The sequence below is a fragment of the Penicillium soppii genome, assembly GCF_028829465.1.
Source record: "Penicillium soppii strain IBT 18220 chromosome Unknown utg000006l, whole genome shotgun sequence".
Lineage (NCBI taxonomy): Eukaryota > Fungi > Ascomycota > Eurotiomycetes > Eurotiales > Aspergillaceae > Penicillium > Penicillium soppii.
In genome coordinates this window covers 34851-56662 of record NW_026643236.1, presented here as the reverse complement: position 1 = coordinate 56662, position 21812 = coordinate 34851, and the positions used below count along the sequence as shown (strand labels likewise).

General features: G+C 47.2%; 11 protein-coding genes across 11 annotated transcripts; 5 read left to right on the top strand and 6 right to left on the bottom strand.

The window, feature by feature from the left end:
- Window positions 1-980: 980 nt before the first annotated feature.
- N7529_007382 (uncharacterized protein) lies at window positions 981-2754 on the top strand (the record flags this gene model as incomplete). Its single annotated transcript, XM_057242909.1, has 4 exons — window positions 981-1916; window positions 1969-1981; window positions 2035-2199; window positions 2327-2754. The coding sequence occupies 4 exons, from the start codon at window positions 981-983 to the stop codon at window positions 2752-2754; spliced, it is 1542 nt and encodes a 513-aa protein (XP_057094447.1).
- A 12-nt stretch (window positions 2755-2766) lies between these two features.
- Window positions 2767-4119, top strand: N7529_007381 (uncharacterized protein; the record flags this gene model as incomplete). The annotated part of the gene is made up of 3 exons (XM_057242908.1): window positions 2767-3101; window positions 3217-3925; window positions 4066-4119. 3 exons carry the CDS (start codon window positions 2767-2769, stop codon window positions 4117-4119), a joined length of 1098 nt encoding a protein of 365 aa, XP_057094446.1.
- Window positions 4120-4764: 645 nt separating this feature from the next.
- Window positions 4765-6320, bottom strand: N7529_007380 (cytochrome P450; the record flags this gene model as incomplete). The annotated part of the gene is made up of 9 exons (XM_057242907.1): window positions 4765-4935; window positions 5008-5092; window positions 5148-5350; window positions 5406-5552; window positions 5606-5672; window positions 5734-5799; window positions 5862-5931; window positions 5982-6222; window positions 6282-6320. The coding sequence occupies 9 exons, from the start codon at window positions 6318-6320 to the stop codon at window positions 4765-4767; spliced, it is 1089 nt and encodes a 362-aa protein (XP_057094445.1).
- A 145-nt stretch (window positions 6321-6465) lies between these two features.
- Window positions 6466-6681, bottom strand: N7529_007379 (cytochrome P450; the record flags this gene model as incomplete). The annotated part of the gene is made up of 1 exon (XM_057242906.1): window positions 6466-6681. The coding sequence occupies one exon, from the start codon at window positions 6679-6681 to the stop codon at window positions 6466-6468; it is 216 nt and encodes a 71-aa protein (XP_057094444.1).
- Window positions 6682-7290: 609 nt separating this feature from the next.
- On the top strand, window positions 7291-8818 carry N7529_007378 (cytochrome P450; the record flags this gene model as incomplete). Its single annotated transcript, XM_057242905.1, has 4 exons — window positions 7291-7337; window positions 7401-7807; window positions 7874-7908; window positions 7973-8818. The coding sequence occupies 4 exons, from the start codon at window positions 7291-7293 to the stop codon at window positions 8816-8818; spliced, it is 1335 nt and encodes a 444-aa protein (XP_057094443.1).
- Window positions 8819-12708: 3890 nt separating this feature from the next.
- On the bottom strand, window positions 12709-13795 carry N7529_007377 (alpha/beta hydrolase; the record flags this gene model as incomplete). Its single annotated transcript, XM_057242904.1, has 2 exons — window positions 12709-13393; window positions 13455-13795. 2 exons carry the CDS (start codon window positions 13793-13795, stop codon window positions 12709-12711), a joined length of 1026 nt encoding a protein of 341 aa, XP_057094442.1.
- Window positions 13796-14276: 481 nt separating this feature from the next.
- Window positions 14277-15476, top strand: N7529_007376 (uncharacterized protein; the record flags this gene model as incomplete). Its single annotated transcript, XM_057242903.1, has 1 exon — window positions 14277-15476. One exon carries the CDS (start codon window positions 14277-14279, stop codon window positions 15474-15476), a length of 1200 nt encoding a protein of 399 aa, XP_057094441.1.
- A 263-nt stretch (window positions 15477-15739) lies between these two features.
- On the top strand, window positions 15740-17466 carry N7529_007375 (uncharacterized protein; the record flags this gene model as incomplete). The annotated part of the gene is made up of 3 exons (XM_057242902.1): window positions 15740-16057; window positions 16142-16916; window positions 16976-17466. The coding sequence occupies 3 exons, from the start codon at window positions 15740-15742 to the stop codon at window positions 17464-17466; spliced, it is 1584 nt and encodes a 527-aa protein (XP_057094440.1).
- Window positions 17467-18198: 732 nt separating this feature from the next.
- On the bottom strand, window positions 18199-18497 carry N7529_007374 (uncharacterized protein; the record flags this gene model as incomplete). The annotated part of the gene is made up of 2 exons (XM_057242901.1): window positions 18199-18400; window positions 18451-18497. The coding sequence occupies 2 exons, from the start codon at window positions 18495-18497 to the stop codon at window positions 18199-18201; spliced, it is 249 nt and encodes an 82-aa protein (XP_057094439.1).
- Window positions 18498-18521: 24 nt separating this feature from the next.
- Window positions 18522-19957, bottom strand: N7529_007373 (uncharacterized protein; the record flags this gene model as incomplete). Its single annotated transcript, XM_057242900.1, has 3 exons — window positions 18522-18611; window positions 18663-18986; window positions 19031-19957. The coding sequence occupies 3 exons, from the start codon at window positions 19955-19957 to the stop codon at window positions 18522-18524; spliced, it is 1341 nt and encodes a 446-aa protein (XP_057094438.1).
- A 54-nt stretch (window positions 19958-20011) lies between these two features.
- N7529_007372 (Armadillo-like helical) lies at window positions 20012-20703 on the bottom strand (the record flags this gene model as incomplete). The annotated part of the gene is made up of 2 exons (XM_057242899.1): window positions 20012-20419; window positions 20476-20703. The coding sequence occupies 2 exons, from the start codon at window positions 20701-20703 to the stop codon at window positions 20012-20014; spliced, it is 636 nt and encodes a 211-aa protein (XP_057094437.1).
- Window positions 20704-21812: the final 1109 nt, after the last annotated feature.

Sequence of the window (21812 nt, the reverse complement as noted above, 5' to 3'; positions counted from 1 at the left end):
GAATATTGCGCGAATTCCACATGCAAATGAAAGAATAAAACAAGTAAAGCAATGCGGCTAAGAAAGCTAGACTACTAAATTAGGGGCGTTTGCTTCCTGTAATCGCCTAGGTAGACTTTAATGTTGCATCAAGAAAGCATTGCCAAGGCGGGAGGGAATGGAAACGGGAATTAGACTAGACTTATGTGGAGCCATTGTTGTATATTTTCATGCGACCCTCAGGCGGAAGGTTTCGCCCCTAACTTGCGAGATTTGTATGGCGTGTCCTGTCCTATTTACCATGTGCTGTTTTCTACTGCATTGATATGGCAGTCCTCGAGATACTGGCGAAGTGACAGAAAGGCAAGAAATCATCTAATTGTGGGAAATAGTGTTTAAGTCCCACAAAGCTACCTCAAGATCTCGTGCTGTCGTTTATAGTTCATGCGACGGGATACTATAGACCAAATTGACTATCACCCGTAGCTGCGCTACTTTGAAACAATACTCCCTCGGCCCATACCTGACGAGGGATATTTCTCTAGCCAAGCTAAGGCAGATGTATACTTCGAGACGAGTTTTCACCCCCTACAGGGATGTCATTGCATTGGTGTCTATTCGGATCATATGAGGTCTTTATCGTGAGCTTAGCGTCGACTCAGGAAATTTTTTCTGGGTCGGTCATAGCAACTTCGCTCCAGTCGCATCCACACTCACTTGAATAGCATGCTTGTCTTGAGGCATTAACGACCTTTGCCAATGGGACCTCGGCAAGACTGAGAGACAAGGTGGGCTAACTTGCCAGAGCTTGAAAAAATTGGGACAAAATTTGAATCTATAAAGTGCCAACTAGATCGAGTCCTCGAATGATACAACTCCTTTGTTTAGATAACTTCTTGTTGGGTTTCTGTTTGTCTACTTGTTCTGCCTCGAACGGATTCCGTTGAGAATTCGAATATATTCCGTCCTGTTGCGCATCATTCGCTAAGTGCGCAGTTGAAATGAGACCCGGAAAGATTGAGTCCATTCTCCTTGGAACGATAGTCTCAGCTACTCTTGTGTTCCATGGCTTGGCTTACAGCCTGCCTCTAGAGGCAGGTATCTCGCAGCTGATACCACGAAGTGGCTGCAGGACCGTCAATGTGGGATTGGGGGACGGTTGCGGCGCTCTGGCAGCAAAGTGTGCAATTTCTGCCAACGATTTCACCAAGTACAACCCAGGTGACAAACTCTGTTCAACCCTCCAGGTGGGACAAAAAGTGTGTTGTACCTCTGGAGGACTGGCTGTCCCTGAAAAGGGCTCAGATGGCTCTTGCGCTTCCTATAAGGTTCAGGATGGAGAAACTTGTGCCGTGATTGCAGCCAGCAATGCTATCACTACCAAGAAAATTGAGTCCTACAACGAAGATACATGGGGCTGGACGGGGTGCAGCAGAATCCAGAAAGGAGCAAACATATGCCTGAGTGGAGGTACACCGCCGTTGCCCGCAACTGTGAAAAACGCCGTTTGTGGCCCCCAAGTATCAGGAACAGTTCAGCCTAAGAATGGAACCAAGCTGGCCGATCTGAATCCCTGTCCTCTGAACTCCTGCTGTGATGTATGGGGCCAGTGCGGTATCACCTCGGAGTACTGCACTGATACAGGAACTGGCGCCCCTGGAACAGCTGCAGCAGGCACCAATGGGTGTATCTCCAATTGCGGCACTGATATCGCTAATAACGGTTCTGCACCGAGCACGTTTCGTCGAATCGCCTATTGGGAGTCATTTGGCATGGATCGTTCTTGTTTGAACTTGGGTGTCAATCAGATTGACACATCTAAATATACCCATGTGCACTTTGCCTTCGGAGCCGTCTCCAGTAGCTTTGAGGTGGACATTGATAAATACAGAGTCGCATTTAACCAGTTCGTACAGCTGAAGGGTGTGAAGCGTATTGTGAGTGTTTTTCCATAGTATTGATATTAACTGACTGATCCATATCTCACAGGTTTCTCTGGGAGGTTCGTCGTGTTGCATATGTTGACCAAATTGCATCTGCTAATGGTTATCTTAGGCTGGGCGTTTAGTACTGAGAATGCAACCTACAATGTGTTTCGTCAGGCCGTCACATCGAATAACCGCGAAAGCTTTGCAACCAACGTAGCTAGCTTCGTCAAGGAGTGGGATCTGGATGGTGTCGACTTTGACTGGGACTATCCGGGCGAGCCTGATATTCTTGGTATAGGGAAACGACGATGATGGCCAGAATTATTCTTCGTTTTTGTCGACACTACGGAAGAAACTTCCAGATAAGAGCATATCGGTGGCAGCCCCAGCATCCTATTGGTATTTGAGAGGATATCCAGTGGCTGACATGGACGCTGCTCTCGACTACTGGGTATACATGACATATGATCTTCACGGACAGTGGGACCATGGCAGTTCCTGGTCAGATCCAGGCTGTCCTGGGGGGAACTGCCTCCGATCTCATGTGAACCTAACGGAGACGCTCAATTCCTTAGCCATGATCACCAAGGCAGGGGTTAAGTCGAACAAGGTCGTTGTCGGACTCAGCAATTATGGACGATCTTTCCAGATGACTTCCGCCGGATGTACTGGTCCCATGTGCACTTATACAGGCAAAGAATCAGGTGCAACTCCTGGGCGCTGCACAAATACCCCTGGTTTGCTTGCAGATGCGGAAATTTATGAGATCATCAAGAACGACAAAACCGCCAAGGCTTGGGTAGACAAAGATAGCAACAGCAACATTCTTGTCTACGACTCCGACTAATGGGTGTCATACATGGATGCCAAAATCAGGGAGTCACGCACTACGCTGTATAAAGGAATGAACCTAGGAGGCGTGGTGGAATGGGCTGTCGACCTCGAACAGTTTGAATCCGATGCAACTTCCTCAGATCCTCCAACTTCTACTGCATCCGGTGCATTTAGCACCGCGACTATTGAATCAACTGTTAATCCGTACCTCTATGCCTGCACGAAGGCTCAGCAAAAGATCGTCACTCAAGCCTGGCAAGAAGCCTCAGAGCTAGCTCAAGGACATTATCAATGGTCACCAGGCAGCAAATGGCAAGACGCCATGAGCTTATATTTTGGCCCTAAATCGAAGGACGATTAGTATGGATCCCTCCAAAGTTAGAGGTTCAAATCGCTGAAAATTCTACTAGTTCTTGGGTTACTGGAAAGGGACAGTTACAAAGTAACAGCCAACTCAACCACAATCACTGAACAGCGCTAATATGACTCAATCAACTTCAGGAAACATTGAGAGGGAATATCTCGTTCATTCCTCAAATTTCTTCCAGCCCCCTGGTTCAACCTATGCCTACTTCTATTGTGATGAATCCAAGGTACCTGGAGGGAAGAAGCCCCAAAACGACAACTTGAAGTGTGCGAAACAGGGCGTGTCTGCATATACATGGGACGATCTTGGATCGCTTTGGTCTGCCCATTATGTCGTGTTTTGTCCGATTTTTTTCACTCGTATGAGAAGCCTGACGGAAATGGTGGTTTCAGCTCGCAATGACAAAGTTATGCAGCAAACGATAGACTACTGGAAGGTCGTTCGGCCACGAAGTCTGTTTCACGAGACGTACCACTGGAGGAAAACAGTCTCACAGCCCAAATGCATTGACATCGAGTATGATCCCAGGACTCTCGTCAGACTAGGCCGATTAGAACCAGAAGATGCAGCTATAAACGCAGAATCTTATGCTCTCGCGGCTTTGTCAATTTACCTCCAGCAGACGTTCAAACTCTCCAGTCCGCCTCAGCCAAAGCCCAGGCCGGCTAGGCCTGCTTCCGGGGATGAAGTTACAATTTCTGGGGCGGATATCACGGAAATGCATCTGGACGCTCCTCCGGACGGGTGGGAGCCATCTGTGATCAATACATCTAAAACCTTCGAGCCCGACATGACCAATACTGTGAGGATGTCAAGCGTAGGTGCGCTTTCGGCAAGTGGCCCGTGGGATAGTTGTATCGAGGGCCTCTATCAGGACATGCGTCAATGCAAATTATTCTGTGCTGAAGAGAACAGCTCTTGTACCCAAAGCCCGACGAACTTGACGATTGTCTGCAGTGGCTGTGTTACACGGCCTACCACTCCGGTCTGCAAGGAAGGAAGTTATTCTAATTGGGATACCTGTAGCGCTCAATGCACTGGTGGCTTGTGCTTTGAGAATGCGGGTGAGAAAGGCATCCAATGCGAGAAATGCCTTTGATTTATGTCAGGACCCAAGTACTAAGCAGGTCTGACGATCTATATCTCGCAGGTGCGAACTGGACCCAGGGCTGAGACCCGCAATGCGAGGGCTCATGACCTCACATGACCCCACATTTGTATATAAACAGTTCAGAGGCTGGAGTCTTGGACTCCAGCGATTAGTTCAGCATTAAACCTGTCTACTGCTTTCTCCATTCTATTGCCCGAATCCACCTAAGTCCCAAGACCCTCGTAACGGGGTCTTACACTTACTCCATGTATATTTCGATTTGGGCCGAAGCTGCCATCTTCGGCGTCGAATGCCCTAAACGAGGTCTTGTTGTACAGCATTACCCTCAATCCTCGAGCATCCAGCTCTGGCAAAGAAAACATAAGCCCTAGAACTGGCATTATGTCCCTTTCTTCCGTATCATATGCTATCATCTGCGGCATCTCGGGTCGGAAGAGCTGTGCGAGAGCGTGGTACATTTGCATATAGGCAAGACTATACATATGAAGTAGTGGTATTTCTTGTCAGCTTGTCTCATGTTTTCCGTATGGAGATATTCTGGGTCCTCACTCTTTCCCCAAACATGCTCGTGACCCTTTGGAAAAGGGGACGAAGTGGCGATGCATGGTTGCCAGCTTCGCTGGATCTGCAAGCCAGCGCGACGGATTGAAGCTTCCAGGATCTGGGAAGACTTCAGGGTCCATATGTATCCAGTAGGGGGTCATGGAGACGGCAGTCTAAATACGCAATGTGTGTTCAGCTCCAATTAAAGAGGACAAATAAAAGATGCTTTGGTATTTATGGCATACCCCTTTTGGAATTGTCCAGTCTTTGAAGCTTAGCTCTGCATCGGGCGATACCCGTGGAAATCGATTTAGGCTCCCGGCCGCTAGCCTACCATGAATAAGTTTATAGAAGATTTTCGTATTCAAGCCAGGAAAAGGCATACCTCAACCCCTCTTTTATACATGCTGTCAAATACGGCACCCTTTCCATTTGTTGTAGGGAAGGGGCGGCCTGGGCTGCATCGCCTGCAAAAAGCGGCTCCAGAGCCCTGCGTAACGCCTCCTGCTGATCTTCATGCCGCAGCAAAAAGTAGACAATGATAGCCAACGTCTTGGATACATTATGCGTCCCAGCTTGCTGGATAAGCTGCCCTCTTGAGTTGGCCGTGACTCGTTTGTAGAGAACATGAGAAAATGCTTACCTGGGATAAACGCACGAAGCCTTTTTCTCCAAGGATTGATGTGACCTGGGTATCGTGGACAAGACTATCCATTACAGTTCTATCAGAGCGAGTTTTAGCTGTAGCCGAGGGCCGTGTTCGTGTAATTTGGATCTGTCGCCGGGATTTCTGCGGGTGATCAGTACAAGTCAGTTGTCATATCGGTAGGTCGATAGGCTCACGTCATCCCATATTCGCCAATTAGTCAACCTCTCCGTAAGTAGTTTGATAACTGGTGTAGTGATGGCTCTGTTTCATGGTCAATTATGTCTCTAAGTCCTGGTTAGATTCATTCAAGTGTTAAATATACCGCGCTATCCATGGAAGCTCCACAAGAAGCGGAACCGTCGTAAGGCCCATTCTTAATATTTCCCACCTAAAGGTTGTGTCAGAAATTAATACTCGCTCTTTGTACAAGCCAAGTGTTGAGATCTATACCATCTTGCATTGAATTTCTCATCCTCTAGGAAGTTGCTAGGTTCTTCGTGAAAGATTGCGGAAGCCACGTCTACCGACACAATTATCAGCAAAGCCTGTCCAGCGATGAATTGAGCTTACCAGTTGCCAAGGAGGCGAATGCATCGTTGAAATTGACCGGATTGCCTGTGTTTGCTTCCGATTCTAGCCTCAAGCATAGTTTTCGAACACGTTCCACGACCTTATATTCGACGCGACGAAGCCCTGATCTGGAAAAGAAAGGGTTCATTGGCGCTCGCACAATACGGTGGATATCGTGTGATATTGAAATAGCAGTGATGTCTAAATGCGACTTAGCCATATAGAGCAAAACTTCTTCCCCCTAGTAATCATAGTATGTTGATTTGGACGGGAATCTAGAAGGAGGATGAATCCACCTACCGTCAAAGCCTGCTCCTTGCGTAAAACGAGTGTAGGCATTGGACTTTCTCACAGCATGTGTTACAAAGAGCTGGTTATAGTAACGGGGTTCTCGTATGTGGAGTTCTGTGGGAGTGACTCGAACGATCGGGCATGCACATGAACCATAAGCATTCAAATATAATCCAAAGAAAAACGCCCATGATCATAAGAGGATCTCACCATATCTCTGATGCATTTCCTCGATTTTGAGGTAATACTGGCCGCATTTGATCCAATTATAGTAGAACTCGTACCAATATGTAGTGCGGGCTAATAATGGCCCGGGGAAAGCCGCAATTGGGCTTAACCGCACCCGGTACATGATTAAGCCGAATAGGTAAGTCAAAATACCCGGCACAATAGCAAATGCCCAGGGCATTATGGATATAGTGCCCATAGTGGTGGATTGGGATTGAGCTCAACGGAGAATGGCAGTAGGCTTCATTAACTACGTGGGTAGCTGTATATCAGTCCATAGGTGGGTACTGGTACATATGATACTTTCGTCAGTGTATGTAACCACGAAGTAGCGGTGTACAAATGGTTGCACCCACATAAATCACATTACCAGACGCACACCATACATATCTCCATTGCGAGAAATGCAAGTTTAACTTTAACACTGTTCCACTGCATAAGAACCCATTTCTCAGGCGCATCTATGTCTGGTAGATAATATAGAGACTGCACCCAATATCAGACCGAAGTCCAAATTAAGTCATACTATTTCCCAGAAAAGCAGTGAGCTGCTGTTAGAGACAGTATATTAAATTATTTCCGGGTTTCTTCATCAATTGCCCTCGAGCTAAGGTCTAACACATATGATTGACCTGCAGTATGATTGAATACCGCCCAACATAAATGACATATCATTAATGCACGTACAAAGGTCAACGATTCATCGATCCTGATTTTTCACCGACAATATCAACAGCACACCGACTGCAGCAAAAAGGAGTATCCCCCACCATTCGCAAAATTATCTCAAATGAATCACGCTTTCCATCTCCAGTCCTTCAACCAAATACGACCAGCGTAAGTAGGGGAGCTCATCTTTCTGTGCTTGTAAAAGAAAACAACACCGATCATTGTCATCAGGCTGGAAATGGAGAAATACATCATAACTCTTGCTTTCATCGCCATCCTACACTACCCTTTTCAATTTTTTGTTCGATCTTTAAAATGTCTTTGCGCCGCGCGTGCTATGAACCTGCCCATTTTTTGGATGCCCATTCTACAAGATGGTGTAATGTGGCAGCTGACGAAGCGATTCTACCGGCCGCTTATCTCACAGCTACCATTACGGCTTCGACAGTCGGAGTGGTTTGACCTATGGTATCCTGATTGGCGATTTGTCGCTAAACATGAGCTTCACAAGAAGTATGGAGATGTGTTCCTGGTGGTCTCGCCGGGCTGCTTATCGATCGAAGTTGCCGATGCAGAGCTCGCAGCAGAGATCATTACTAGAAGCAAGTATGACTTTGTGAAACCCAACTGGCCGTACTGTAAGTCCCATACTTGATATCCGGATATGGGGACTATTATACAAATACTAAACTGCATCACCCTAGCCTTGTTGAACATCTTTGGTGAAAACGTTGTTTCGGTAGGTAAATGGGATCTTCTGATTATCATAGACTCATTTGAGCTAAGCGGCGTTACCACACCAGTCTGGAGGAGCGACCTGGCGGCGGCACCGGAAGGCTACGGCTTCGCAATTTGGCAGCACTATCCACAAGCAAGTCTGGAGGAAGAGCCTCATCCTTGGGAATGAATTACTCTCCATGTGGACGAATCACGGCGCCACTATCTCTACAGTCCCAAACATTTCACTTGATTTGGAATTCCTCGTCCTCCGTGTGATTCTCTCGGTGGGCTTCGGCGTCACTGTACATTTAAATCGGAAAGCACACGAGTCGGATCCGCCGAACGTAGGGGGAATCTCTAGGTTTGCAGAAGCTATGGAACAAGTGATCACTAACTTAACTAAACTACTGATATTTCCTAACGGCATCCTGAAATATGGTCCAAGTAGCTGGCGGTCTGTCCACGGATCAGCTACTGGTGTTCGGACCTTCCTGGAGAATTTGATTTGGACTGAAACACGGAAGCAGAAGCAGAGCTTGACGCTTACTGGCCATTATCGAGAAGCCAGCAATATGCTGACTGGGCTGGTGAGACAAGGTATCTGTCCCTCTGAAAGCCAAAAACACCGAGAGAAACAAGACCTTCTATCAGATGAAGAGGTCATGGGCAATATGTTTATCTTGGCATTTGCAGGCACCAATTCAACTGCCGATTCGTTGAAATATTCCCTTATACTCATGGCTTTGCACCCCGATATTCAACAATGGTTGATTCAAGACATTGATGCGGCAATTGATTATGATGAAGACACGGCGAATCCACTAGAATGGAGGGAGGAAATTCTATTACCGAAGCTGATTGCTCCATATTGTGTGATGGCATGTGTCACGCCCTTATATCGACTTACTACACAGGAGGGCGGTTTCTAACCTATTGTTTATATAGATGGAAACCTTACGCCATTATCCCCCATTGACTGCCATAAACAAGTCGACTGGTCACAAAACACAGATTGTAACCTTGGATGGTTCTCCGCTTGTTATCCCAGAAGATGTCAATGTCAACATATCATTAAATGCCTTGCATCATAATCCGAGGTACTGGGGGAAAACCCATTAGCCTATCAGCCACACAACTGGGACATAAGATGCAAGTGCGACTGGCCGGTAGCTATGGACAAAGATAAAGATGCTCAAGAGACGCTTGACATCACCTCTGGAGCTCCCCCTGTGAGAAGTCCTGTAAAAGGGTCCTACCTTCCATTCAGTGACGGTGCCCGTGGATGTCTAGGAAAAAGGTTCTCGCAAGTGGAATTTGTGGCGATATTGACCATGATTTTTCGACACTATCGAATAGAGCTTGCGGTAGGAGAATCAGAATCGTGGGAGGATGCCAGGTGTCGGACACAGTCCATCCTCAATGATAGTGCCTCTTCGCCGACGCTGTCTCTTCAGAGGCCCGTGCCGCTGCAGTTTGTGCGAAGGGGGCATTGAATGGCTGGGAAAGGTGTCTGGCGGCTTTTTGGATGGGACCGCCAGTGTGGAATGCCATATACCCGAAAGGGAGTGTGATATTGTAATGAAGGCACTGACCCGTAGGTTCAGATGACCTTGCATGTGTTATCTATACACAAGTACTAAGCATAGCCAGTTGGCTAATAAGAATCACTGACCTGTTTCCCTCGCAATAATCTCATGTATACCCTATAAGAAGATAGTGTGAAGGGCTACAGCTGAATTGATTCAATTAGGCGGTGCCTGCATGCTGTTTATCTAAATCTTAGAGAACCGTAAACAAGGGAGCGGTCAACTGCTGTATAGTGTTCCCTAGGGCGGTCAGGCTACCCGTTCGGCAGTATCGGGTGCGGTGTCTGCACGGGCAAAGCCCGAGCCTCAACGTGGCCCTGGCCCGTTACACATATACTACATTACGCTTACCTGCTAATACAGAAAGGTGTTCACTCCATGTTAGTATTAACCTATGAAAAAACTTAGATGAAAAGCCCTAGAAATGATAGAAATGATAGAGATAAGGCCGATCTGATATGAAATTCCATGGTTTCTTTGTCCACGGGTCCACTCCAGGGCTATACAGATCGCTTGCTAATACGCCTCCCGAGGTCCAGGCTACCCCAGGGCTACCTAGTTAGTTACCTAACGTGATCCACGGTCGCCCGAGCGACACGGCCGCGCGAGCGACCCCATCAAAAACCTACTTCAATAATAATATATCTATTTTAACCACAACAAAAATGCCACCTCAACGCTCTGATAAAAAAGCAAAATTGATACAGCAAGAGGGTCGCCTTTTATTAGCTATCAAAGCTATAAAAGATGGTAGATATCTCTCTGCTGCAGCTGCTGCACGATCTTTTGAGATACCTGTCTCAACTTTGAAGGCCCGGATCAATGGGCGCGAATCTGCTGCTGAAAAGAGGGCATCTGGTCATATCTTCACCTAAGTCGAGGAGCAATCGATAGAGAATTGGGTAATTGATATGGATTTAAGAGGAGCAGCTCTTACTTTGCCTATGTTGCGAGATATGGCCAATCTTCTACTTAGTGCAAAGAAAAACACACCATCTACCACTGGTATTAATTGGCCTTCTCAATTTATCAAACGACACCTAAATCTCTCTACTCGACTCTCTCGCAAATATGACTATCAGAGAGCTCTTTCAGAAGACCCTCGAATCATTAAACCATGGTTTGATTTGGTTCAAAAGACAATTGAAAAGTGGGGTATTGTTTCAGACGATATCTTTAACTTTGATGAGAGTGGTTTTGCTATGGGTATTGGCACAACATAAAAAATTATCACTTCAGCGGAATATCACGGAAAAAGAGCTCTTTTATAAGCCGGAAATCGTGAGTGGGTAACTGCGATTGAGTGTATTCGAGCTTCTGGAAGTGTTATACCTCCGCTCTTCATTTTTAAGGGAAAAAAGTTTCTAGAGCATCTACGCCCCTATCTTCTTTCGAATCAAAAAGGAGCACGTCTTACTATAAGCGAAAATGGCTGGACTACTAATACAATTGGTTTATGGTGGTTGAAACATCTTTTAATCCCAAATATTGGGATAAGAGTGGGAAAATATTGCCTACTAGTCCTCGATGGTTATGGGAGTCATTTAACCCCTGAATTTGACCAGCTTTGTGAAGAAAACCAAATTATCGCAATTTGTATGCCTCCTTATGCTTCTCACCTTTTACAGCCTTTAGATGTGGGCTGTTTCTCGGTTTTGAAGAGGCTTTATAGAGGAGCGGTTTCAACTTCGATGCGGAACGGAGTTAACTCTATTGATAAGGAGGATTTCCTTGAAATGATCGCAGATGCGAGAATTGGTGCTTTTAAGACTTCTACTATACAAAATAGCTTTTTAGCTACTGGATTAGCACCCTTTGATGCTAATAAAGTCTTGGAAAAGCTCAATGTGCGCCTGGATTCTCTTCCTCCTCTCGAGATCATCTCTTAGCGACCACTCTCTTCCGGCAGTGATAGTGATCCAAATACTCTCTGGACTCTCTCAAAATTCGCAAAATCGCAATCTCGGATCAAACAAGGTCTAGAATCTTCTTCTTTAATCCTTTCTTCACCTACAAAAAGGGAGATTGAAAAGACCTACAACATGACCATCAAAGTCGTCCACCACCATATCTTTCTCTAGAATCGCTGTGCCCAATTAGAGGCTACCAATAAGAAACAGATCAAAAAACGAGAGACTATATATAAGTTCACTACCCAGAAAGGTATCTTTGGGGGTCTAGAGGGTGGTGAAGATGACATGGTTTATGTGGATGAAGATATAAGTAAAGATATATCTTTGCCAGAGGTACCTACAAATGCGGTTGTTGAGCCTACTTTACCTTCTATGCCCTCGGTTCGGCGGCATGTGACATGTTCTGGGTGCGGGATAAGAGGTCATACATATTCTAGATGCCCTGAACGTAATTAATAGCAAAATTCAAGTTATGCCATGGTTTTAGTGGTAGTAAAAAATTACTGATTTTTCGAGGTTTGGTGGGGTCGCTCGCGCGGCCGTGTCGCTCGGGCGACCGTGGATCACGTTAACCGAACTGTGATTACATAAGCGAAAACTAGCCCCCGGCCAAGTGTCAAGTCAGAATACGTAACAATACACCGCAGTTTGCTTAGCTAAGGTGTGCAACTCTTTGGCCAAAAGGTCAAAAACAGGCGGGATCTGATCAGTCAGATCCGGGGGGATCCGTGCCCCCTCAAGACCCCCAAAGAGTCCCACAATACCCGCAAATTACTGTCGAACCCCCAAATCATATTGCGAATACCTTTCCCGCTCCGCCAGCGCTAGGTGTGATGAAACTTGCCTTAGCTTTATCCATGTACTACCAACATACTCTGTACTTTGTGTGATATTCGAAACACGTGTCCAGCCGCATTCGACCTCGGCAACAATGTTCTGGAACGAGAATCGGCAGAACTGTCTTATCTGCGTCCACTTAGTTTACCTTCATCGGCCTAACACAGACGATCTTATGCGCGAAAGCATTGGACTGCGAATGGTGCATAACTCATTGATCACATACTTATTCCCAATGCATTTCTCATTCTCAGGAAATCTCGAGCCTGATATATTTTCTACACAGAATGAACAATACTCACAGAGACTAGCCCAACGGAGGGAATAGGAGGTATATCACCTACATTTAGGGAGTATATTACGTTTAGATAACTACCAATGATATAAATGATATGAATACGACCAAGATTTTAATTATTTCACCGATAGATGGTTGCCTAGTTCTAGACTTCCTCTCTCGTAAACATTTGAAATTTTCGTTGATCACGCCGAGCTCAATTTCTCCTGCATAAACTCCAGGCTCACCGCACGTGCCTCTTCAGCGACTGGCAGACCAGCAAACGCAGTGAAACCATGGGTGGCACCAGGGTAGAACTTGACGATCGCCTCCCCACCGGCAATGCTCCACTTAGAACTCATCAAGATGGTCTCATCAAGCAACGGATCCTCAGTCCCACAAAGGAAGAGAGCGGGGGGCAACGATCCAACGGTGGAGGCGGCAACCAGTGCCGGGAGGTCCTCATATAGTGGGGACACACAAGGGTGTTTGCGCTCGGCAGTGCTCATGTCCGGCACATACGCACTGTTGAACCGCTCCATGATTGCCAAATTGATCATGAGGGGCTTAGTCGAAGTCGCGATCGTGGGAAGCCCGAGGCCTAGATCAAATAAGCCGTAAGGCAGAACGAGACCCGACAATTTGAAAGACGACCGTGACCGCATTAGCTGTAAGGCTGATAGAGTGGCGAGACAGCCCCCCGCTGATTCTCCGCCGAGAAATTGGAGGGGGCCGCCATACACCTCCACCGCATAATCCACCATGTACTGGGCGGCATCGAAAGCATCTTGTACGGGCGCCGGGTAAGGATGCTCGGGGGCCAAACGGTATCCGACCGAAATGGCTGTTAGCTGGCACTCGTTGGCGTATGCCCGGAGGCTGCTATCAGAACTGTTCAAGAACATTAATATTTACGCTGGGGGAGAGGGATCGGCGGAGGGGCTAATCTCACTCCTTGTGCGTTGCTAACACGAAACCGCCCCCATGGAAGTGCAGGAAGACGCCTTTGCTGGGCTGGCCATTATCGGGCTTGTAAACACGGATGGGGATCTCACGACCGGCCTCGCGTGAAGGAACAGTGCTATCAATAGCCCCCGGAAGGTAGACGGGCATGGGCAGCGGCGTCTGACCAAGTTCCCGCATCTCACGATATTTTGTGATGCCTACCTCCCACCATCGGGGGCCTTTGCTGGTGATGCTTTCCAGGAGAGCTGCGGCTTGCTTTGTTGCATCCGTGACATTCTCCGGGTGGAACTTGGAGGTTTCAATGGTGATATCGTTGGTGATCGGCATCTTGAAGGGCGTTTGTAGATCAATGAGCTTTCTGATTGAATATGAAATACAAAGGAAAAATTGGGAAATAAATCTTTCAGGAAGGAAATCCTTTTAGATCTGGGGACCCTAGAGATCGATTTATCTACTCCTAATTCTCTTTGTTCTCCCTCCCAGGTCCACGAGACACACATCGTCCTATCAGGGCCATAATCGCCGAATGCAGCTACGCAAACTTTAGTTAGACTCGGGGACCTCTCCGAGCAGCCAGTAATGTGCGAGCCGACGGGGAATTTGTCGGGGGTTATGTCTTAGGTTCTTTCTGTAACGGCCGCACCAACTCGGGCCTTTTCGTGCTGACTTCACGGCCGCCGACCCGATAGTTATTTTTAGAATATGAAATATCCGATGATGGTCTCATGTAGTAGTAGACCTTTGGGGGCTATATCGTCTAGATTTATACGTGTGAAATCTCTCCATTGTCACCTCCAAAATAATCAACATGATGAGGACTCTTACCGAAGTAGTCGACCATCTGGCTGCTGAACAGCCAGACGGTCTCTGGGTGAAGGCTGGGGCCTTAGACAATGGAGTTATATCCTGGAGTGACATTACCTGGGCCCAACTAGCCAGGGCGGTTGACTACATTTCGCATTGGATGGAAGCTCGACTTGGACCCCCAGCAGAAAACGAGACTATGGGGTATATGGGAATTAGCGATATCAGATATCCCATCATGATCCTCTCTGCAATGAAGACGGGGTACAAGATTCTCCTAGCATCGCCCCGTAACTCTCAAGATGCCCAAGTCTCTTTGCTCAAATTGACACTATGCAAAAAATTCCTCCACACGCCCGAATTCGCCGCCCAGATGCAAGGCTTAGCCATGCACCATTCAGAGCTCAACCCCGTTGAGATTCCATATCTGGATGAGATTTTGCAGCCTGAGCCCGCCTCGAAACCGTACTACAACTTTCGCCGTCCTCGAGAGGATGATGCTGCGATTATCCTACACTCTAGCGGATCAACAGGCCTGCCCAAACCCATCTTCATCCGGACCGGAGCCCTGGTGGCCGTGGATACCATCACATCCATGTCCGCTCCAATTGGGCGCAGAAATATGCATGACGAACTATTCGCTCCTACGCTGATGGTGTCGATGATGCCCTTTTTTCACATAATGGGAATCGTGACGCTAGCCCGCTCCATATATCACCAAGGCCCACTGGCTTTGTTGCCACCCGGGCAGCCAGTCACGGCAGATCTATTGATTAGTGCGATCATGCAAGGGAGGCCAAGCGTGGCTGCATTTGCACCGTCTGTCCTAGAAGAAATATGCAACTTACCCAATGGCCTCGAGGCGCTGTCTACGCTGGACTACGTTTTCTACGGTGGTGCCCCACTGGCGCGCTCCTGTGGTGATCAAATCGCACGAGTCACCAACTTGCAAGTCTCCATTGGCAGCACGGAGATTTTGAACGCCCCCAACTACCTTACCCAAGAACCGGATGACTGGGAGTACTTTGAATGGAGTGCCGAAGCAGGCATTGTCATGGAGCCGGCGACGGAGGGCTCGTTTGAGATGGTGATCAAACAGAAAATGGATCGACGACATCAAATTGTCTTTCACAACTTCCCTGAGCTCTCCGAGTGGCGTACCAAAGACCTATTCGAGCAACACCGTACCAAACCCAACCTCTGACGGTACGTCGGAAGGCTTGATGACCTTCTGGTATTCAGCAACGGAGAGAAAACGAGCCTCGTGGCGTTTGAAAAGACCATAGAGGGACACCCGTGGGTGCAGGGAGCGCTTGTCGTGGGTTCTGGCCAGTTCTAGGCTGGTTTGATTATAGAGCCACACGCGGATCGGAAGGCAGCAGACGACGAAGCTTTCTTTGACGAGGTCTGGCTGGGGTGGAGAAGGCCAATGCCGGGTGTCCAGCTCATGCAAAGGTGTGGCACTCCATGACCATGGTCGCTACGCCGGAAAAGCCTTTCAAGCGTTCAGCCAAAGGCTCCATCATGCGCAAAGCAACCTACGAGCTGTATGAGTCGGAGATCGCACAACTGTACAAGCGGCAGGACGAGTTCTCGATTCCCGAATCCGATTTTATCGACGGTTTAACCGACCTCACGAGTATCAAGTCTGTACTCAGAACGACACTGCGTACATGCCTAGCATCGTCTAGCCGGGAATATACCGACAATGATGACATCTTCGTTGGTGGATTTGATTCCTTGCGCGTGCTGCAGATGAGCAAAATCCTCTCAAGAGCCTTCCGTGTAAAAGTGTCAAGTCAAGCATTCTGTCCGCCACGGTTGATATACAATAACCCAACCATAAATCAACTATCTCGAGCCATCTAGCAGAGAATCACCGATAACGACCATAACGCTATTAAAGTATCGCCAACCTTGATGTCGAGAGAAGAGAAGATGTCAGCAATGATATACAAGTATACAAAATTGCTCCCCGCCGCCCCGGTAACTGGCATGCCACCTCCATCTGAGAAATACAAAGCAATCCTGACTGGTTCCACGGGCTCCCTCGGTACATACCTTCTCCACTGTATGCTGCAAAGCCCATTATTTGAACGAATTTATTGTTTTAACCGCTCGGCAGATGCCGAATACAGACAAAGGAAGAGCCTGTATGACCGAGGACTTGATGTGGACGACCTAGCCGAAAAGGTTGATTTCCTCACTACAGATCTAACTCAGGCGCAATTCGGTCTATCGTCTAGCAAATACGAGGAACTCCAAGAAAATGTCAATGTTTTCCTGCACAATTCTTGGCCTGTCAACTTCAACAACAGTCTGGAATCTTTCGAGTCGACCGCTATCATCGGGGTACGGCATTGCATTGACTTTGCATTGTCCGCGACGCATCGTCCTCATATCATGTTTTCTTCTTCTATCGCCAGTGTCGGGAACCAACATATCATTCGAGACGATGCCCTTATTCCTGAAATATTCGAGGACGATCCCTGTCTTCCACTAAGACAGGGATATGGGGAATCCAAGCACGTCGCCAGTTCTATCTTATTCCGGGCAGCGAGGAAATCCGGATTGAGAGCAACTGTTCTCCGCCTGGGGCAATTAGGAGGTTCAGTGGACGGGACTGGAGCTTGGAATAAAGCTGGTAAGTAGCCCGTTCTACACAATTTTACACATCCGGAGAATCACTAACAAAAAGTCAAGAATGGCTCCCAACCTTAATTGAGACATCCAAGTCTCTACAAAAGATTCCAGCTACTCTTGGAGGCCACGACGCAGTCGACTGGGTCCCCGTGGATGTTGCAGCTCAATCTGTGATAGAACTCACGTTGTCCCGACTTGAGGACGACTTGTCCAAGAATCAATTATTCGACTGCTTTAATATTGTCAATCCGCAAATTGCCCAGTGGAATGACCTGGTGCACACCGTCTCTGATTTTTATCACAAGCAGGGATGTGCCATGGAGGTAGTCGAATACAACGACTGGCTTAATGCATTGAAGCAGATCGACCCTGTCTCCAAGAATATCGATAAATACCCAGGAATTAAGCTGGCCGAATTCTACGAGGATATAGGTCAGTTGGAGAACCGGAAGGTACACTTTGCTACAGATCGGTCGGTGCTCAAGAGTTGTAGTTTGGCCAATCTGCAACCTCTCGATGGTCAGCTTGTTGAAAAATGGCTGGAGCGCTAGGCGTTTTGATAGAAGCAGACTGTGACGTTACATTATTGTTAATACAAGGATTTGATTCCGCTTCATCACTCCCCTACTCTTCATCCTCATCTAGGACTCGAGGCGTATTTATCCGACTTCAGTAGATCCCCAGACACTGCGATGATCCTGGCAACGACGTAGCTAACTGCCTTTCCAAAGACGCCGTATAGTCCGACAAGTCAAGCCCAGAGTATCTATATACCTAGGTAGAAGAACGTGACTCACTAAGCATCAGTGATTCTGCACGTCACTAACCTTTCCAAGGTTGATCTGGGCGTAAACACCCTGATAAGAGCGGTTACAGCTCAAATAAGAAATCACTGCTAAGGTAAGACCGGTACGTATGGGTGCATACATATGTATCTACATATGAATTCACCAATTTCTAATCATGGCTAAAGAGCTGCAATATGCAGAGAACAATCAACGGTAGAGGAGGAGAGTTGAAGTTCGGAAACAATAGTGTTTAAGGCCAAAGAAAATATAAGGGAGACAATGGTAAGGGGGTAACATTAGTTTGCTGGACTGAGGCCAAAATTTTACTGATCTACGCCGGTCAAGAAGCTTGATATCCAGGGTTTTTGGAGGTCATAGATTGAAGATGCGTAAATCGTCGCTCAGAATACAAAAGGCCAAACATCCAATCATCCGTCTTGCAGGGTATATTGGCAGGACAGGAAAGTTCAAATGAAAAGAAATGATTAGGGGGGTTTATTCTGACTTGGAAGTAGTTAACGAGTCCGACTCCGAGTCGGAATCTTCATCGAGGACGATTCGTCGCATGACACTCTTGTCAAATAAATCCAAGGCAAAACGTCGAGCTGGGAGTCTATAGTGATGACTCTCCAGGATGCAGAGGGTCTTGCGGAAGAGATGGGCTTGGTGGAAGCGCTCGGGTTGTTTGGACTTTAGGCTGTGGTTGAGAATTGTGAGAAGTCGCAGAATGAAAACTGGGAGACTTACATTTGGAGATCAGAAGCGGCTCGTTTGGAGAGCACCGTGTTGCCCATATCAACGATCAACTTTAAGATCCGTTAGTTGGCGGAATCGGAGTCGGTGGTGGCTTCCTTGAGTTTCTCCTTGGGAGTTCGCTTCGATCTGTAATCAAAGCCAGGGAAGGAAATCTAGATGGATGAGCATAATGAGACGAAAGCAAATGGACGGAAGGTACTCACCAAGAATAAGTTTTGGAAATCTGTAGGGAGGCAAAGTCCCAGTGAATCTCCCTTTTGATCAACACCAGAACCCCAGCCCAAACCCCGCAGGACTTGAAGTCCGTGTCGACTGCGAGAGATCAAACCCAAAACGAAGAAAGCAGTGCCTCGCATAGTGAGAACTCCTGCACTGGTTGCTATCTGCACAATCCGTTGGATGATCTCGGCGGCTAAGAATGGTGCGCCAAGCTCCATTGAGCCGACATTACCGACAGCCCAGAGACATCCTTTAGCTTTGAGAAGCATTTCATTGTCTTCTTCATCCAACCTGAAATCACGAATCGTCTAAGCAAACTCATTGAAGTGACCTGACTGCTCCAGCAGCTTACACCCCTCGGCAGTTCGTGCAAGTTCTCGGTATAAATGCGGTGGTACCAACCCGATATCTTGGATGTCCACCAAATCCTCGGGGACAAGGCTGCCACGTCGTGGTTGTTCGACATAAGCTCGGGAAAGAGCAGCCTCAACAAGACCAACATAGCTATCGTTGCGACCAAGGAACCAGTCATCCATCTCTTGAGTGATGTAATCGAGGCCATCCAGATTTGACCACGAACTCGAGATAATCTCTTTGATTGCATGCTTCTTCTAGGATTTTCACGGCAACCTGGCAGACCGTGACCTCGGGATCGTAAAATTGGGTGACAAGATGTTTGACCACCCATTCCGCATTGCCGATTGCCACATGAGGCGAAAGAGTTACATCCCCAACGGGAAATTTTGCGTAGGAGTCTCGTTGCAAAGATCCGGATTTCCTTGGAACCAATTGTCAGGGCCTTTGAAAGCATAACCCAGAGATGACTTTCGCGGCTGTAATCCATGTTTCCTAACAAAGTCTGAATGAGATCATTCCGATCTCGCAGCCCAATGATGTGGTAAAACATGTTGAGCATGTGCCATCGTTCCATCATAAGCAGCCCGTTGACATCGCCACTTAATAATCCTAGCATCGCAAAGTAGCCTCCACTTAGAGTATTGGCTATCTGGTCTTTGGAGAAAAGCGGGGACGCAGACGTTAGCCCACTCATGCGGTCCAGCTGGGCCAAACATTCTGCAACCTGGCGAAGGAATTTGTTCTCGGCCAAATACTTGGTGCCCTCGGGGGTCGTAACGAGAGTGCGCATGAGAACACAGCCGGTTCGAACATATCGTTGATTTGCCTTTGTGTTCGGAACCAAAGCGAAGCGATACTTGAAAGGCCGGTAAAACCCAATGAGACGTTTCATGAACTTGGAGCCTTTGATTGCCTCGTCCATTCTTTTTGGATTTGTGAGAGGACCCTTCACTAGGTGGTGGATGATATCCCATTTTCACTTATTGAAGTTGACGGTGTTCAGGACATGAGTCTCCAAGATGGCATTGCGGAACTGGGTCTCGTCCATGGAAGGACTCATCTTGTCTTTCCCCTGCTCAATGGGAAGCAAAGAGCCCGATAAATCAGTCTCCATGTTGTATCGGCCCTGCCCATTGTGATATCCACCAGAAGGTGCCAATGTCCGATTGATGCTATCGATTTGGAAGATAGTTGCCGTTGAAAGGTCGTGATTCTCAGTTTCAAAGTCGATGGCGGGTGGGATTAGGTGTGGAAGGACTTGAAGTTTTGCGCTGACGGCTTGGGGTAAGGAATGACGGGCGAGCTTGAGAACCTCCGTTAATAGCAGAGTTGCTTTACGCCAGAGAGAGAGATCCCCTTCGTCCTCAATAACATCGGAGAGAACCTACACTTAGTCAGCCCTTACACTAAGCCAGGCCTAGAAAAAAAAAGAATGCATACCTTTGGGAGCCCTGCCTCGACCAAACCGGCCAAGATAAGAGCAGAGAAATGCGCAGTCAGATCGAATCTGTTGCTATTAGTGTCGTTGAAGGCACGGCTGGCTCTTGATGTTTCAAGGTCAGAGCGAAGATTCGACACTCTGCCATAAGTTGTGAGTCGTCTGCCCGCAAGGAAGGACGACGACCAGGAGGGAGGTTTTATTCGCAGAGCGTCAAATAATAGCTCCATAATATTCTAGCGACACGAAGCTAGTTAAACCCCGCAAGGCCCGGGTAGGACGACACGCGCGTCGGTGGCGTGCCGCAAGAATGAAATGCCTCAGGCCTGATCTCAAGAATCTCCCCAGCTCCATCACTGTCAAACAGGCTCTTTGGCACGGCGGCTATGCTACCAACGGGGAAATGAAACGTGACTTGAGCTCGAGGGAACGGAGCCAAGCCGCGGTCTAAGTGGTTTTCCCTGCATCGGACCCGACATCCGCTGTAACGGGCCAGGGCCACGTTGAGGCTCGGGCTTTGCCCGTGCAGACACCGCACCCGATACTGCCGAACGGGTAGCCTGACCGCCCTAGGGAACACTATACAGCAGTTGACCGCTCCCTTGTTTACGGTTCTCTAAGATTTAGATAAACAGCATGCAGGCACCGCCTAATTGAATCAATTCAGCTGTAGCCCTTCACATATATTAACGTATTCTAAGCCCTTGTACTTATACAATATAGTTTCTGATTATTAAAAGTAAATAGAATAACAAGAAATATAATCTTAATCATGATTTTACTTTACTTGATCAATATACTCTCTAATCTATAATAGTATTGTTCTCAATCCGTTTTATGGAGTATAGACCTAGTATTCAAATATATATCTTTTATAGTTTTATAGAAGACATAATACTTTGACTTTAAAAATCAAACCATAGTGCACACTTTGATTAAAAGGACAAAATTTTAAAGTAATTATACAAAATATTATTAAAATACTCTATATACATGGCGATTTATAAAAATATATAGAGGTTAGTGAAGAAAAGTTTCATATAATGCTGTAGTGACCAAAACATGCGTAAATAACAGTAAACAATTTAGATAACTCAGCAAGTTATCCATCCATTTTAGGTGATTTGTGCAGGGCTTGGCATGGGATGGGAATTTTATGGGACCCATGGGAATTCCCATTTCCCAGAGTGGGAGGGAAATAGGAAGCTGAAATTTCCCATGGGAAACTGTCCATGGGAAATGGACAAAAAAGATTTCCCATGGACGGGAAATGTCGAGGTCTACCCTCTCCTCGTATCGAACTAGAAGAATTAAAAAATCAGGATTCGGGAAAAGCACC